Source organism: Emydura macquarii, unplaced genomic scaffold (assembly GCF_026122565.2).
Source record: "Emydura macquarii macquarii isolate MOO-44397 ecotype Brisbane River unplaced genomic scaffold, CSIRO-AGI_Emac_v2 contig_3692, whole genome shotgun sequence".
Lineage (NCBI taxonomy): Eukaryota > Metazoa > Chordata > Testudines > Chelidae > Emydura > Emydura macquarii.
The window spans coordinates 9305357-9321696 of NW_027133829.1; the positions used below are offsets into that span (position 1 = coordinate 9305357).

The 16340-nt window shown below is 54.9% G+C and overlaps 1 protein-coding gene across 1 annotated transcript in view; it reads right to left on the bottom strand.

Annotated features, from left to right (window-relative positions):
* Nucleotides 1-11290: 11290 nt before the first annotated feature.
* Nucleotides 11291-16340, bottom strand: part of TRIM8 (tripartite motif containing 8) — a 53849-nt gene continuing 48799 nt past the window's right edge. The window contains exon 7 of the mRNA XM_067537261.1: nucleotides 11291-12763. Within this exon, the coding sequence (XP_067393362.1) occupies nucleotides 12156-12763 (608 nt within the window). The 3' untranslated portion in view covers nucleotides 11291-12155. The remainder of the gene's footprint in view (nucleotides 12764-16340) is intronic.

Consider the following 16340-nt stretch of genomic DNA (forward strand, 5'->3'; position numbering starts at 1 on the left):
GGCTCTCTGGAGAGAGCAGAGCTCAGATGCTTTAGTGACAGATGCTCTGTAGAAAGCTTAGCTAGAAGATAAAGCTGGTAAAAAAAAGTTTTTTTCCTATTGAAAATTTAGACTTTTCAGTGAAAAGTTGAAAACTGAAATATTTTGGCTGAAAACTGAAATGTCTCCCTCCTGCTCCGATAACCCCTGGGCTGCCTGCTCAGAGTACATCTCCCACAATGCACCACAGCCTCACCTCCTGGTGGAGTCCTTGGCTGTGGTGCATCCTGGGAGATGAAGTCCATCTGGGGAGCCTGGCCCATGAAGGAGAAGGGAGACGTCACAAGACAGGTTGCAGGAGGCCCCCTGGTGGGACACCTGGAAGGAAATATTTTGCTTTGGGGATATTTGGGCTTTTTGATGAAAAACTGAAGTTTTCCACTGGTCACAGAAGGTTTCACTTAGTTGAAAAGTTTCCTTTGGGAAGCAGGTTAGATGGAAACATCCTGTGCTAAGGACGGAGCGGGGCAGCCCTCATTTGGGATCATCGATTCTCACCACTTGTACCTCTAGGTTCAGGAAGCAGCAAAATCCTCCCTCCCCCCGTCAGACACACATGCAGAAGCAACAAGGCTGAGCTGGCCCCAGCCGGGACGCGAGTGCCATGGGGAAAGTTGTAGGGTTCATCTCTGCCTCTAACCCTGTAACCCTGCCTAGGCGGGGTGGCTTTTCCCAGGCCTATATGCCCCCTCCCTCACTCGGCTGTGGCACTGCTTGGAGAGGAAGGCCACAGCCTTCTCCGCATTCATGAGCTTGTGCCTAACGCCCTCTGGCTCCGCCTCCCTCAAGGCGAGGGTCCGTCTTCCCCTCCGCTCACGGCGCTAAGATCCCAGGCGGGACGTCTGAACGGAAAGCGCAGCAGTTACACGGACATCAAGAGAAAATAATAAAACAACAGAGAGGTGTAAAGCGGGCTCGGCGGGTGCTATGGCCAGGAGCCCTGGGCAGGCCCTAAACTCCAGGTACAGAGGAGAGTTTGCAGTGCAAAAAACTTCCGACAGCAGGAAGGCCCTTGTCTTACTCACCTCTCTGCCGAGGTCGTCTTCCCAGCCCAGCGGTGCTGCAGATGGGCAAGGTTTGTGCTTTCCGGGCACGAGCCAAACCCTGCCGCAGTTACGGGGAGTTTTTCCTCTGGACTTCAATGGACTTTGGCACTAAAGGTCCCTGGGTCGATCCCAACCGATGACCCCTGCGGGGTGGGTTACACAGTGGCACTGTGGCCTCCTAGGCAGCAGCAGGCTTGTTTCACATCCGTCTGTCCTGCGGGAGGGAGTGGCCGAAGCAGACCGTTGTCGAATGGGAGAGCAGGGGTGCAAAGCGCACGGCCCGAGAACCAGACGAGGCCCATCTGATGTATTGATCCAGTCCCCACAACGCTCTCCACCTCCCCTACAGTCCAGCTGCCAGCTTCAAGCACCAAGCCAGAGCCGCTCCTTGTGCGCTGAGCCGGCTGCGTCGTGAAACCAGCCGGGTCACGGTCCCATTCTCTTTGCAGGGGCAGCTGCTTGGATGGAAGGGCTGATGGAGGCCGGGGGCTTCGCAGGCCGCGACTGACGAAAGAAAAGGAAATCAGCGCGGCTGGCCTAGGGAACAAGAGCAGACTCTGTCCCCGCGGCTCTTCGTTCACGCGTGACACTAGAGCGAGCCGTGGCCGAGCACGCAGCCATCCCAAGTTACACGCACGGTTGTGCCCACGACCTTCTAAGGTCCACAGGTCCCTTCCCACCGCTCCCGCAGGCTCCTGGTACCCACATGCCTCCCCTCCAACGTTTGTACAGTCCCTTCCCATTTAGTCACGCACAGCCAGACCAGAAGCCCAGGGGAACGGCACCTCCAAGGCAGATGGACAGACAGGCAGACATGGCAGGCAGGTCCATGCTCCAAAGTGGCTCTGTTTCCTGGGCTGTGGTTTGATGCCTGCAACATCCTCGCACTCGAGGCAGACCTCTCCCTGTCAGCCGTTAATTCCCTCTGATCGAGGGGCACGGGCAGTGTAAGAAGAACTGAAGCTGGGACTTCGGCGTTGCCAGCTGCTTGTTGAGACCCTCCTGTGTGCTGGGGTGTAGGGGCGTGTGACGCACCGAAACGGGAGGCATGCTGGGCTCTGGGACCATCTGCCAAGAGGGGTAGCTCTCCCGGGATGACCTGGGGACAGAAATCATTGTGTTCTGGCTAATCCCTCCCGTGCTAAAGGGTTGGCAGCTCCCCAGGCTACCTGGCAGAAGAGCACAGGGTGGGGATGGAGATAGGTTATCTTCAGATGAGGCTTACGGCAGCGCTAGGGGAGGACCTGGCTTCAAAGGTCTGGAGCAATGAGGGATCTAGAAGAGGGTTCAGTGTCTTCCCAGCTCTCTCAAGGACAGGCTGGCTCATAAAAGCACCAGCTGCCCTAGCTGCACTGTCCTGAGCCCAGGGATGGCGTGTTGGCCTGGGGTATTCCAGTGCTTCCTGCTTTGCGTTCAGCAGGAAATAGCCAACGAACAGCCCCGCGCGGTGCACATCGGTGCCTCTGCTTCCAATCCTCCAGCACTACCCGCTCGCTGCAGCAGCCCTAGCTGGCGCCTATTGCTGACTGTCTTACAGCAGAGCAGCCCGGGACCAAACAGATCCCGGAGTTTGGCCTCCCGGCTGGAGCACCAAATCCCAGCTGAGGGCAGCATGTGCGAGGAAGCTGGCTCTACCACTGCCCGGGCTGTGGCAGCTACGGGGCTAGAGAGAGGGCTCCTGTCGCCTGGGTCAGCCCAAGACTTTTCACAGGGTCCGATGGATTTAGATTTGTAGGTTATAGCTACGGTGCAAGCGGCGGTGCGCCTGGGCTTAGCAGCGCGAGCTAGGCGAAAGAGAGCGAAGATGCAGGGGCACAAGTCCCCAGAACCCCGGGTTCCTCCTCTCCACGCCACGGCTGTACTGAGCCATGCTAGCTCGCGTGGGAGCTGCGATCACGCTGCCGACTGCCCTGTGGAAATGCCCATAGACACAGGCCCACGTCATGCTGCTTTTTTACCGTACCTTGGCCTGGAGCTGGATCCAAAGCAGAGAGTCAGCTCAGGGTCCAAACAGCGGCTTGGACATTTTGCCCTTTAAATCAATGCAATCTCTCCACCTAGATTTCCGAGCGGCGCGGCATGCCTCTCCCCTGTCGTGTTCACCCTGGCGCTTTTCTCCTCCGGAGCGAGAAAAGTTGGGGGCTGGAGATGAAGGCGAGGAGATGAGCGGACGTGCTGACAAAGACAGCTCACGGGCCTTTGCCCACGTGCTTAGCAGGTGACTCGTGCTTCTTCCACAGCGTGCACTGAAGATTACTGCAAGGTTCTTGTGCTGCACTGTGACCCAGAGGATTTAAGCCACGGAAGCAGCAGCAACCTTGGGTACATGAAACAGCTCTCAGCACCAGCGATGGGTAGAATAGACAGGAAGGGCGTGACTGCAGCCCCACCAGTCCCGCTCCACTCCAGAATGAGCTGCATTTCCATGGTGAGCGGGCCACATCCGCAGCGGTTTCACACCGGCAACACCATCGCCTTGACGGGCGTTGCCGCCGATTTACACCAGCACCTGCAAAGCCGTGGGACTCTCCCGTGCTCGGTCAACGTGACATTAACAACAGCCCATATGTATAGCCACCCACCCCAGAGGTGGCTCCGTTTCGGAGCGAGCTCCCTCTAGATAGCCGCTGGAGCCACGAGGTTCTTCTGTGCGAGATAAATGTGTTAATACCAACAGAACAGGCTAAAAATAAATCATCTCTCTGGGCGCAGAGCAACTGGCTGTCAGCGCCCGTGCAAAATGGGATTCTCTGAGGCAGGCCAACGCCAGCCCAAGGGCGTCGATCTGCAAAGGGATTGACAGATTTTCCATTTTAAACCAGAGCTCAGCCTAGCTGTGTTTCAACTGCTCCCGCCCCACCCCCCTGTGTTAAAAGACTCTGTGTGTGTGTGTCTGCCCAGCAGGCATAGGAGCATTACAGTGATGCTGGGCTTCAAGGCAGCTGGTGCCTAGACACCTGGTAAGCGAGGGCAGGCCTCTTGCTGGGAAGGGAAGGGACAAGTCAGGTCCCAGCAGAGCCCAGCCACAACCCCGTGGCTTGCTGACGTGTGCCGGCAGGATAGAGCATGGCTGACTCTGCACGGGAGTCACCTAACCCCAGCCCAAGAGGTCTGTGTCATTCCTGCTGCCGGGGAAGTCACCATGGCACGGACCCTGTGGTAGCGTAGGAGGGGAGTGCTTTTATCACACGCCGGCCAGACGCAGCCACGCCAGGACATTTCACTTCCGACCATGCCTAGGTCACTAACCAGCTTCGGTCCCGGTGTTCCTGTCCTTTCCAGGTGGAGCTGGGCGATCGGCTTAGCCATTCCTCCCAGCTGCCTGTGTGGCTGGACGGCCCCAAAAGCGTTGCAGCGGGCGAGAGACACCTGCATCCTCACCTCCCCCAGCAGCAGCAGGGTGGGATAACAAGCCAGATCCTCCATGGACAGCACTGGGGAAAGCATGGCTGGGGGCAGAGAAGGCCTGGACAGACCAGCAGTGCGGGCACCCAGCTGTCAGGGGAGAAATACTGGTGCGCAGCTGTGCTGAACTGGGGTAGATCAGCTGAGCATGTGCGTGGCACAGCCAGGCGCTAGGAATGCCAGTTTGGATTTCTGCTCCTTCCCCCCAAGACCGTAGCAGCTCTACAGCTTTTCACGGGGGCAGTGATTCCCTTGGAGACCTGGGTGGTTCTAGACACGCTTTGCTCCCCAACCGGGCTCATGCAAGCCAGCGGCTAGCCGGGTGTCCTCCTCGGCCCGGCCTGTCTTCCTACACCAGGCTGTAGCACTTATGCTGCACGGCGGTAAACCCCGACCACATGGCTAGGACTGGGATGCCCGGCATCCTTCCACCCAGCTGTGAGCTGAGGCATCTCAGAGGGCACCGCCCCCACATGGCACTGTTGTTCTGTGCGCACGCCCCCATGGCGAGTGGCCCAGATTTTCCCAGCCCGCCCCAGTACAAACACAGGCAGGCAGCGCGGCTGGTGGGAAATGCAGCTGTGGTGACATCACAGTGCTCATTGTAGCCAGGCCCGATGCGCTAGTCAGCAAGTGGTGACCAAAATTTAGTTGCTCGTGCAGTGCTGAGAGAATGAACGTGGGACTGTCTTGCCCAGCTGCCAGGAAACAAAGACGCAGAAAGGAGGGCAAAGAAACCATCTCCATTGAGACATTGTCTGGCACCAAGATACAGATTTTTGGATTTTTTTTTTTTTAAAGGAAAATTGTACAAAACCCGACTATTATTAGCAGAAATGTTCTCAGGTGAAACCGCTGCCTGGAGGTCTCGCTACATGTCAGTTTTTAGCTGGTTATTAACACGTTAGCAGGTCGATAAATTCTAGTGTAGACGGGGGCCCAACCATCTGTTACTAGACATGCTGAACCCCAGGCTGTCCACATGGCTGGGCAAAAATGCTTGGTTCATAGATTTTACAGATCAGAAGGGACCATTATAACCAGCTAGTCTGACACCTTATTTCCAGTTTGAATTGATCTGGCTTCAGCTTCCAGCTGTTGGACTGTTTGTACTCCAGATATACAGGCATGTTAGTTAAGACGTAGAACAAGACTGAAAATTCCAGGGTAGACAGACCCATGATCCAAGGGCAAAACAGAAAATAAACCACAGCGCTGGCATGATTAGATGTTGACATGCACAGGTGTCATTATTAGTGCAGGGAAGAATGTATGTACAATATCATTTTTAATTGGCTGTGCCTATTTAACCCATTAGCAGGGTTCCCTGCCGTGGGTTTTCCCACTTCAAAAAATGACTCCAAGACAGACAAATCTCTAGACTATTGTCGCTCCTGGACACCTCATGTAACCTTTGTACAGAACCGTTGCAGGGCAACTCCCCACCCAAACCCCCCCCCCCCCCCCCTATAGTTCTCACCACACTGACTTTAAAGAAACACACGGGGACTTGTGAACTGCTGCTAAAAATAAAAAGAGAAAACAGGTATTTTATCAAAAGAGAAACTGAGACAGAGAGGTGAAATCCCTTGGCTGAGGTCACCTAGACAGTCAAAGGCCGGGGCAGGTCACTTAATCTGTGTGCCTCAGTTTTTTCAACTGTAAAATGGGAAGAATGCGCCGGTAGCAAATCCACAGTGGCCTAGAACTGCCACCACGATTACTCAGAACATCAGGGAACTGCAAGAGAGAAAAAAAACCCTCTCTCCTCCAAAAGCCCAGGACCCGAGGGATTGTGCTAAAAAAGAACTTCCTTTCAGTACAGGGCCTATGACACAGAGCTGAGCTGTGCTGATTGCAGCCATCAGAGGGCAGCAATGCCCAGCCCTGCGATACTAATGCTTCTCTTCCCTGCTTTCTCCTCCCATTTCAATTTCCTCGCATTAGCACCTCGTTTAGTCCCGGCTGCGAGGCCGTTCCATTAAAACCCAAGCGTTTTAGACCCAGACCCCATGATGAAGCTGCCAAGAGGTAGGGCCCTCGTCCGCACACTGGCAACAAATGCCTGCTGAGGACACCAGCCACACGGGGCGGGCGGCACGATAGAAACACTTTGCGGTGGCCAGAGACCAACTGCCTGCCTGCGGATGCCTGCTGATCCATGTGGCTGAAACATAGAGCCATCGACAGGCCTCTCCCCCAGTGTCACAACGGAGCCAGAGAAGCGCTCAGCGCAGGAGGGGCAGACGATGGAGAGTCACCGGGAACGGAGATGGGGGAAGACACAGTGAGCCATGACATACCCAGGGAGGTGAGGGGCTAGATTCTGGGGCTAGCGAAGCCAATGGCTAAATGCAACAAGGACAAGCCCCCGCCGCCCAATAGGACTAATTCCTGCTCCAACGGGAGGTGAATGAAAGCGCACTGGAGGTGTCCATACCCCCGCCCCCATGGGAACACTGTAGTACGGGAAAGCAAAGGTTTCTGTTTCCATCCCTCAATCCTGTTTGCCTGCCTCACACGAGGAATCCCCCCGGAGTCCCCAGACGTGCTGATCTGCGTAAAGCAAGGAGAGCTGGACCCCAGGGAGCGGATCCAGCCAAGCGCTTAATTCCTGTTGAGCAAAACCCTTCCACGGGGCTGTCTTTGGTGCATCTCTTTGTTCCGTCCGTACAGCACCTAGCGACTGTTCTCCGTGTTTTGCTGGCTCGGGCCTGAAACAAGGAAATACCACGACTTAGCGCTGTGTCGAGAGATCTTCCTCCCTGGACCAGAGCGCAAACCCCGTTCTGCAGAGCAGGGAGCCGAGCCCCAGCTTGCTGGGACAGTCGCGGTAACGTCCGAGGGAGCCGTACAACCCAGGGGTGCGATGTCTCGCATCAAAGCTGCCGAGGGGACATCTACCCTGCCATCAAAACCCTGCAGCACCAGGTCTCAGAGCCCCGGGTCAATTGACTCCGGCTCACGGGGCTTGGGTTGCAGGGCTAAAAATTGTCTGTAGACGTTTGGGCTCCCCCCTTATAGGGTCTCAGAACCCACGACCGGGCCAGCCGTACTCTTCCTCTGTCTTTTCTATTTGGATTGTGAGCTCTTTGGGGCAGGGACTGATCCTCACTAGCTGTCTGTACAGCACCTAGCACATCCAGGCCTGATCTTGCCAGGGGGCTTCTAAGCCCTGTTGTAATAGAAATAATTATTTCAGCAGGAGCATGATAGCAAGGCCCAGCTCTCCCAGTCCTCCCCTGGGCCACTCCAAGCTGTGAATCTTTGCCTCTCGGCAACCAGCGGAAGAGGAAAAAGGGCCAGGCGGGGGGAAAAGAAGCCAGAGGAGGCAACACACCGAACGAGGCTGTTGCAAAGACGGGGACAGAAAATGTCTCCATCCCGTGTCTGAATGTTCACTCAAAGAATATTGATCCCATGACAGGAACTGGAGGCCACGGGCAGACGCCCGCTCAGCCAGCAGGCTTCAAATGCAACCGGGCCAAGAGGAACTAAAACCCCAGTAGGATCTGAGCTTTCACCTTTGCACAGCGTGTTGCCCTGGGCCCCAGCTCTGCTGGTACACTCAGGCCGTGTAGCCGGGCAAGCATCCTGCTTTAGGGGCTCCCGTCAGCTGCCCGCAGAGAGGGGAAGTAGCAGAATACACACAGGGAGGCAGGGGAACCATGCAGCGTAGCCCCGCTCTGCTTCCCCTTCTCACTCCCAGGCAGGAGGCATCAAATTTGCACACGTCAGGTCGGGAAAGAGAGACTGGAGTTGCAGCCGCCGTTCCTGTCCCCGTACCGCTTGCGACGGGCTGGGAGATGGTGCTGATTGGCGGCCGTGCACAGGCTGCGCGGATCCAAGAGGGGCCCAAATAGGCAGTGATGTACGGAGGATCTCTGGCGCCCAGGGGCCAAGCCTACATTTCCACCCCTCCCTGGGCTCATGCCCCCCCTTTGCAGGGCAGGAGGGGTCCAGGCACTGCCCCCCAGCTGCCCCAGGGAGGGGGGATTCTGTACTGCAGGGGAAGGGATGCAAATGCAGGCTTGGCTCCACCACCACCCCCGACCCACCCCCTTCCCCGCTTCAGCCCCACAACCTGGCACCAGCTCGGATGGGGCAGCCTCACCACCCTGGCCTGGGGGGGGGGGGCGGGGGCGCGCCTGGTCAGCCCTTTACGACGGGCAGAGGCGGCTGAGGGGCGGCTGCTCCCGCTTCCGCTCCTGCACCCCCGGTGCCTGGGGGCCTGACCCCACCCCGCTACACCACCGCAAATGGGAACTCCAGGTCCAAACACACACAGGCTTTGGATCTGGTTCTGTCTGGGGCCCAGCAGTCAAGGCCCAGACCCTGGGTTCTGCAATGGCTAACCTAGACCATGCCTGCATCAGCTGCCAATTCTCCCCGGCAAGCAGCCCTCCACCGGCTAACGGGGAAGGGGCTGGAAGCCGTCCCCAGTTCAGGAATCACAAACGTTCCTGGACCCGCTCACCTCCCTGCCACTCGCTGGTGTCTGAAGCTAGAACCTCAGCGGAGCTCAACTAAAACATGCGAGGCCAGACGCCACTAACACCGGCGTAAATCGGGGCAAACGCCACGGAAGTCAACAGAGCTAAACCCGCAGGCACCAGCTCAGAGCCGAGCCGCATTTCACTGGCTGCACCGCCCGACTTCTTCCGCAGCAAAAAGGGGTAGTTGGGTGGTTTCTGGAAGTCATCTAGAATTACAGCTCGCTGAAAGGCTCCTCTGCACTCCCCCCACAGCCTCCGGGTTGGCTGGTGTAAGTACGGCCGAGGCTATAAAAAACAGAGACATGAAACATCCACCCATCCATGGCACCTAAAGTCTCTGTACAGACCAGCCCAGGGCCTATAACTGACCACCCCCGGGTGTGAAATCCAGCTGTAGCCCCATTGCAGCAAGCATTGTCCACTTCTGCACCCTGAGAGTCATCAGAGAGGAATCAGGAATCATCCTCTCCTGCGTTTCTTTCATTAAAAAAAAAAAAAAAATCTAATTTTAAAGTCCTAATTCAAAGCTCCCAAACTCCCAGGATCTCGCTCCTTGTGACCAATGGCAACAGAACGGCTTGTGTGTTCCACATTTTGCAGGGCAAAAATTGCATCGTCCAGCTTTTATCCCAGCAAGAGGGAACCACCCTCCCTCTTCTACCACAAGCTAGTGAGCGTCACTCATCGGACGGGACATGCCTCCACTGGAAAGCAGGTTAGCACAGTCCACTGGTGATTCATGGAGCCGGTTACACAGAAACAGAGCGGAGAGACCCCAGAAAGGCCCAGTTCTCCTCTCGCATCGGAAAAGTGCAGCAGAGTTACTCTGGATTGATGCAGGCGTTGGAGAAGTGACGAGGAAGTTCGGAGGGGAAAATGGGGGTCATCGGATGATCTCCTCCTCATGGAGAGACCCACAGAATGAGACCAATCACTGTCCCCTTGTTCTCTGAAACAGAATGGCTTAAAGCCCTTGGGTTCAGTTACCGAATCCTGCAAAACCTCTCCGCCCCAGAAGGCAAGGCTCACCTTCCTCAAAAAGCCAAACTGAGCCCCAGCTCTGCATCATGCAGAATGAAAACCAGCTTATTGTGGTCATGTTTCCCATCAGCCATCAACTCCAAGAGTAAGGACATTGAAATGACATCCTTGGACTGTGTGTACACACCCCCCCCCCCCATCGCTGTTCCGTTTATCGGGTCAGGAGAAGGAAATTAAAAAGAAAAACAATACAAGAAAAGCCTCCGACTGGTAAAGAACCCTGACTTAAAACATTAAAACCCTTTAAAACGTGAAAGGAATCCTGAATTTTACTCTTTAAAATGTTCCGCACACGCGAGCTTTGGAGTGGTCCTGCAATAACCACCGGCGTCTAATTTAAGAAATAATTGACCTATTTTAAGTGGGTAGCTCCAAGACCATTGAACGCGTGTGCCTGCAGGCAGCTATGAACTGTATGCATCCTGGGCTCATCCTGCTCATTGATAAAGGAAGGCAGATCCTCACACGCAGCGCGTGGTCACAGCTTTTAGAACGGCCGATCCACAATTACGGTTCTCTCACAACACCCTGGGGGGAGTGGTTTATATCTGCAAGGAAACAGGTCTGATTTGGATCTCGCACTCTGTCAGCGAGACACAGAAGTAATTACACTTTCAGTCAGTGGGCCTGATTCTGCATACACTTACTCCCTGGAGTAGCCCTTAACACCAGGTGCAGCCCACCCCCTGAAGTCAAAGGGCTGCCTTCTCAACTGCTCTGCAGCAACACATGTTGTTGTGTGCTCCTCCCAGAGTACATGTAAGACGCTACTAGTCAAGGCACCCCTTCAGCACGCCAATGAAGTCAAATCAACAGAATTTAAGAAGGTGTTCAAGTGTTTTGCTGAATCAGGGCCAAATGACGACGCATGGGACTCCCTCCAGCGCAAATGAGTGACTCCATTCAAGTTGATGGATTTACACCCCTGCAAATCTGGAGTAAGAGGAGAGGGGACTCAGGTAAACCATGCAAAGCAACAGAGAATCAGGCCAACAGCAATGATTCAAGAGCTGCCGCCGAATCGGCCCTGCATGAGACCAGAATCGGGCCCATTGATTTTAAAAGGACTCCTCCAGATTTACACCAGCGTGTGTTCCCCCAGCCCCCAGCCTTGCTCCTTGGATCATTTCCAACACCGGACTTAAAAAGACAAATCCGCCAAACCAGAGACCAGCCTCTGTTTAAAAGGAGGTGACAGGCACCTGTTGGAGCGACGCGTCCCTGTTCCCGGGGGCCATGCACGAGGAGCAGCAGAGTGAGGCGTTTGCACTAAGTGATCACATTTATTTGAATATTTTTTTTTTGTGTTCTAAAATTGGTTACAGAATAAATACCTGTGCCTTATAGCAGGAAGTCCACTTTTTTTTTTATACAAAGTGCTTGTTACAGGAAGTTGCATCAGCGATACGCGGGAAGGGACGTGTGCAACTTGGCAACGCTTCCCTCCCGGAAACTAAAACAGAAATCTTTTTTTAATGTGTTTTTTTTTTAAAGTTTCTTTTCCCTTTTTTTTTTTTGTTTTTTTGTTTTTTTTTTTTGTTTGTGCATTAAATCTCCTGCCGTTGTGTATTTACAAATCTCCGAAAGAAGGGAAAAAAAAAAATGCCAATATGCATGATAAGTGGCCTTTCAACACACACCAAAAAAAAGATCAGCCTTTAAAACAAACAAACCAACCCCCCGCCCCAAAAAATCTACAAGTATCATTTCTTACTGAATCAATTATGGGAAATTTTTTTTTTTTTTTTTTTTGGAAAGGGAAGGAAAAAATAAAAATTAACCAAACCAAAAAGAACCCAAAGACACTGAAACAGAAAAGGAGCCAGCGTCCCCTAAGTTCTCCAAACCAGAAAGTAGCAAGTACGTGTGAAATTCAGAACCAGGTGTCTGACTGAAAACCTCATTCATTTCTTCTTGTTAATTTCTTCCTCATCTTTTGCCGGTGAGGGGAGGAATTTTTTTTTTAAAAAAAAATTAAATTAAAAAGAATGGAAAAGAGATGAGAGAAAAGAGCCTCCCAAATTCTGCAGAGGCGGGAAGGAAGAAAAGCAGGTGAGATTTAAAAAGAAAGAAAACTGGATTTTTATCTCCGAACGCGTCATTAACAACTCTCGGGGGAGTCTGATGGTTAACTGGTGACGTAGTGTTTGGTAGAAGGCTGGCCGTAGACTCTGTAGAAATCCTGGCGCCCATGCTGCTGGGATGCATCAATCCATTCCCTCACGGCAAGTCCGGGAAGCGACTGAGGTACGGTCGGAGCCGGGGGAAGCGGGTGGGAGTACTCCTGCGAAGAGACTGTCCAGGGGAAGTGACCCGACCTGGGGTACGGCTGGTGCCCGCTGTGATTGGATACCGAAGAGCAGTAACAGTTGTCCACTGAACAGACCAGGATTTTGCGCCCGCCGTACTGGGAGAGCACGGACTGCTGAGATGATGTGCTGTTGGGATAGTGAGACGGGTTGAAGACTGAACCAGAGTGGACTGGCTGGGGGCCACTGGGCAGTCCAACGATGTGCTGCGTGGAGCTACAAGGCACCATGGATTGTGCGGACTGACCCTCGCCAGCAGAAGCCCCCTGGCTCATGTACTGGCTAGTAACAGTTCCAGACGATGGCTCTAGAAAGCTGCCTTCGGGGAAGGCGGTGGAGTGCTTGCGTTTCTCCGCTCCGGGGTTGCTGATGCTGCAGGGGTACATAGGGATGCTCTGCAGGAATGGGACCGGGGTGCTGAAGGGACCTGGATGGGGAGAGAGAAAAGACCAAATCAGAAACCGCCACTGGAATTCGGGCGCCAGAGCGTAACTCACAACGGCTCAGAGAAACGACCCGGCCTTCCCCCCGCGGGGCGATGGCGACGGTCCTGGCCACGGCTCACTGGGCTCCCGGAATCGCCGAAGGGGGAAGCAGCAGAGTTACAAAGGAGAGGCGCTCGCCTCCCAATCTTTTGCTCTAGCCCGCCCAACCATCCCATCCATCCACCCCAGCCAGCCACCGCTGCCACAGAGCGCCCAGCGAAGGCAGACACCCCACCGGGCTTGGCGGAAGGACCACCCAAGATCCGACAGTGAACTCCACCTGTTCTGAAGGCCTTTCGGCAAGCGCTGGCCCCCAGCTCAGGGTGAACGTCACCCATCCTGCACAGCCTCCTCGCACCTGCCATACCTTGCACTGGTGGGTACTGACCGGGGAGAGCGCGCTCCCGCTGCTGATTCACAACGGGTTCCTCTGGCAGGCTCTAATAGCCCTGGGTGGTCTCCCAACCACTTCTAACCTGGCCCATCGCCAGGTGGTACATCAGCAGCGCATGAGGCTTTAGTCACGGCTCCACTGACATGCAACTGCTTCTGGGGTGGAGGCAAGCAGCCAGGCAGATCAGGAAACGCTCCGGAGGATTTTAATTATTGCCGGGGCTGAGCCGACCAAGCCTTCGGTTTGCGGGTTTCACCAAGCCAAGAACAGTCCGGAAATCTGCTTTGGAAGGATCAGCCAATCCAGCTGGGATCGGGACCGCCAGTTCCCAGTAGTAGGGGCAAACCTGAGACTTGGACCCATAAAGGTATCAAGGCCTCTGGGGGAGACCTTCCAGGCCAGCCTGTCTGTCTGTCTCCCACCCCAATGGCCGAGTCCAGGAAGCAGCCAAGAACATAGTGAGAAGGGGGGTGGTGGCAGAAACGAGCGGGGAGGCAGGAGCTGAAATTCCCGCTGTAACGCCCTGGCTGAGATCCCAAGAGACCAGGTAACTGACTGTCACCGGGGCTGCCTCACTTCCTCTCCTCCCTTTGCCCCAGCTGGTGGATCGCTCGGGGGGAAAAAACCAAACGAACAAACTGAGCCTGGGGCAAGTGCAGAGTAAATTCCATCCCTCTCCCGGCAGCGCCTTCTCAATGGCAACTCCGGTCCTGCCCGAGGCGTCGCTGCCATGCTCCAGAGGGCGGGGACTGGAACCAGCCCCCCCCAGATCTCCACACCCATCCACAGGGAAGGAGCTGAAACCCGCGTCCTCTGCAACCAGCCAAAGAGAGGGGACGGGCGTTGCCCCGTGCACCAAGGCGAGTGCCCCGTACGGAAGGAGGGTGGGGGAATAGAAGCCACAAGTGCCTGCGAAGGCTGAGAGAGGCTGGGTGCTCTTATTACAAATGGGGAGGATCTTCTTGTCGCCCCCCATTGCTGGGGGGGCCCATTTGGGAAGCAACAGAGCAACCGGCCAGCATCTCTGCTTAGGAGATGGGTCCCTCGCCCGAGCGATGCTGGCGGGGTCGTGTCCACGGGAATGAATAAAGAACCCGCCCGCCCCTCGCGGTCGAAGCTGTCGTTTCAGGGGCATGGTTATAGAGCTTGTCACGGTTCCAGGCCCCCCGGAGCCTGTTCCCAGCACTGCTGTTGGACAGCAGGGAAGGTGACCCTCGGCCGGGTCTCCTGGAAACACTGGGCTCCGTACACCAGCCAAACATGACCTCACCCTCCTTGCCCAGCAGCTGCTGGCGAGGGACTCTCTGCATGATGAGAGCAGCAATTTGGCAAGGTCTAGGAGCACGAGAAGGGAGCAGGGGAAAGTGGCAATAACCACAAAGGCTGGAGAAGCCAGATCCGCAGCTAATTCATCTCAATGATCCCAGCGTGTGGAGCACGCTCTGCAGTTCCAGGCCAGATTTCAGATTTCCAGGCCTGTGTGGCGGTGACACTTGCCACCGCGGGCTGGGAACTAGAGAGATCCAGGGAGTTTGTCTGTGTCCAGGAGCCTCAAGGAAGAATCCTGTTTACATCCATTAGAGAAGACTTCTGCCTCCTCTTTACCTAAAGGGGTGCGACAGTAGAAATCCAGAGAACCGCCTCTGATTTCAGAGCCATTGCTGAGCGAAGAATGAGACAGATTTCTACCTTGTGATAGGAGGTCGGGTTGTAGGGGCCCGCAGAGAGCTGCACAGTTCATTTGCTAACAGAGAGGCAGAGTTATGTTTGCTGATTCACCCCGGCAGCTGGACCAGGTGGGCCATATTAGCTCCAACCCAGGGGTATTGAAGGATCTGAGGATCTTCCTGAGACAGAGGGAACTCAGGGCGGGGACAGAGGGGTCCTGCAGGGACAAACGCTGAGGACAGCCAAGCTCAGGAGAAAGTCAAGGTTTCTTTTCTTGTTATGGAAGTTAATGCTAAAGGCAAATGGCAGGAAGATGCCCAGATACTGTGGTGATGGGAACCAGAGATAGAGAGAGGTAAATTTGGCCCAGATCCTGTGTGTGTTCTGTGATAGGGTGGGAATCTCACCTGCCTACATTGCCATTTTCTCTCACTACTTTCAGAGAGCTGGGATAGTCACTAAAAAGACCAACATCTATTTCAAAGAATTCACTCCAGTCCCCTTTGGTATTTGCTTCCTACCAGCCTTCAAGAGAAAGTCCATTTTACTAGCAGGAATGTTTGCAGAAATTCACCCGGGAGCATTTCCGCACATCAACCTTGCTGCCTTTTGATTTCTAAACCCGCTCAGCTACCAGGGAAGCGCCCGGATACCAGGCTAAGCTGGTCCAGCCACCTCTGGGGGAAACACAGCAGCTGTTTGACAGTGCAGAGCATTTCAGGACAGGAAGTCAGACACGAGCATCTCTCGTCATCACTGCCAAATCCTTCATCCTCCCACATTCCTTCCCGCCAGACCCTTTGTGTATGGTCATCTCTGCTCTTTTAACTCTAAGTTCGGCTGGAAGATCCTTGGGCTGGGTGACGCGTTCCTACGGCACGGTGTATATAACACAAACCACCCCGTAGCCGATGGAAACCGCAGGGGAGTGTGGAGAGAGGCAGTAACGCCATTATCCAAGCTGCAACCTGGCAAGAGCACTGGGGCTGTCGCCTGGACTGGAAAACGTGCAGATCCTAGTCACAGGACCACCTGGGCTGGGCGCTAGTTTCGCAAGCTGCCCGGTGGCGGCTGTAGAACAATGGGAGGGCAGCCGAGCTGGAGGGGATGTTACCTAAGGGCTCTGACATCCTTGTAGACACAAAATACAGTTTCCTGCATGGCCCCTTCACACACACAAAGGGTCGGACCCTGATCTCGGTCACACTGGCAAAACTCCAGAGCAAAGCCACTGACTCCATTGGAGCGCCTGGGGCTTTACCGCAGTGCTGGAGAGATCGGAACCTGGCTGACTGAGAGGTGCTGGGCTGATTTAAACCTTCCTGCAGCTAACACACAAGCACTGGTGCATTCAATTCCCCACACGTTCTTAGCCCAGGGAGCTGCTCTATTCCCCTCGGTAACACTGGAGATGTAAGCAATGGTTTGTCAGCACCCCGTTCCAAAGAGTGGATCGA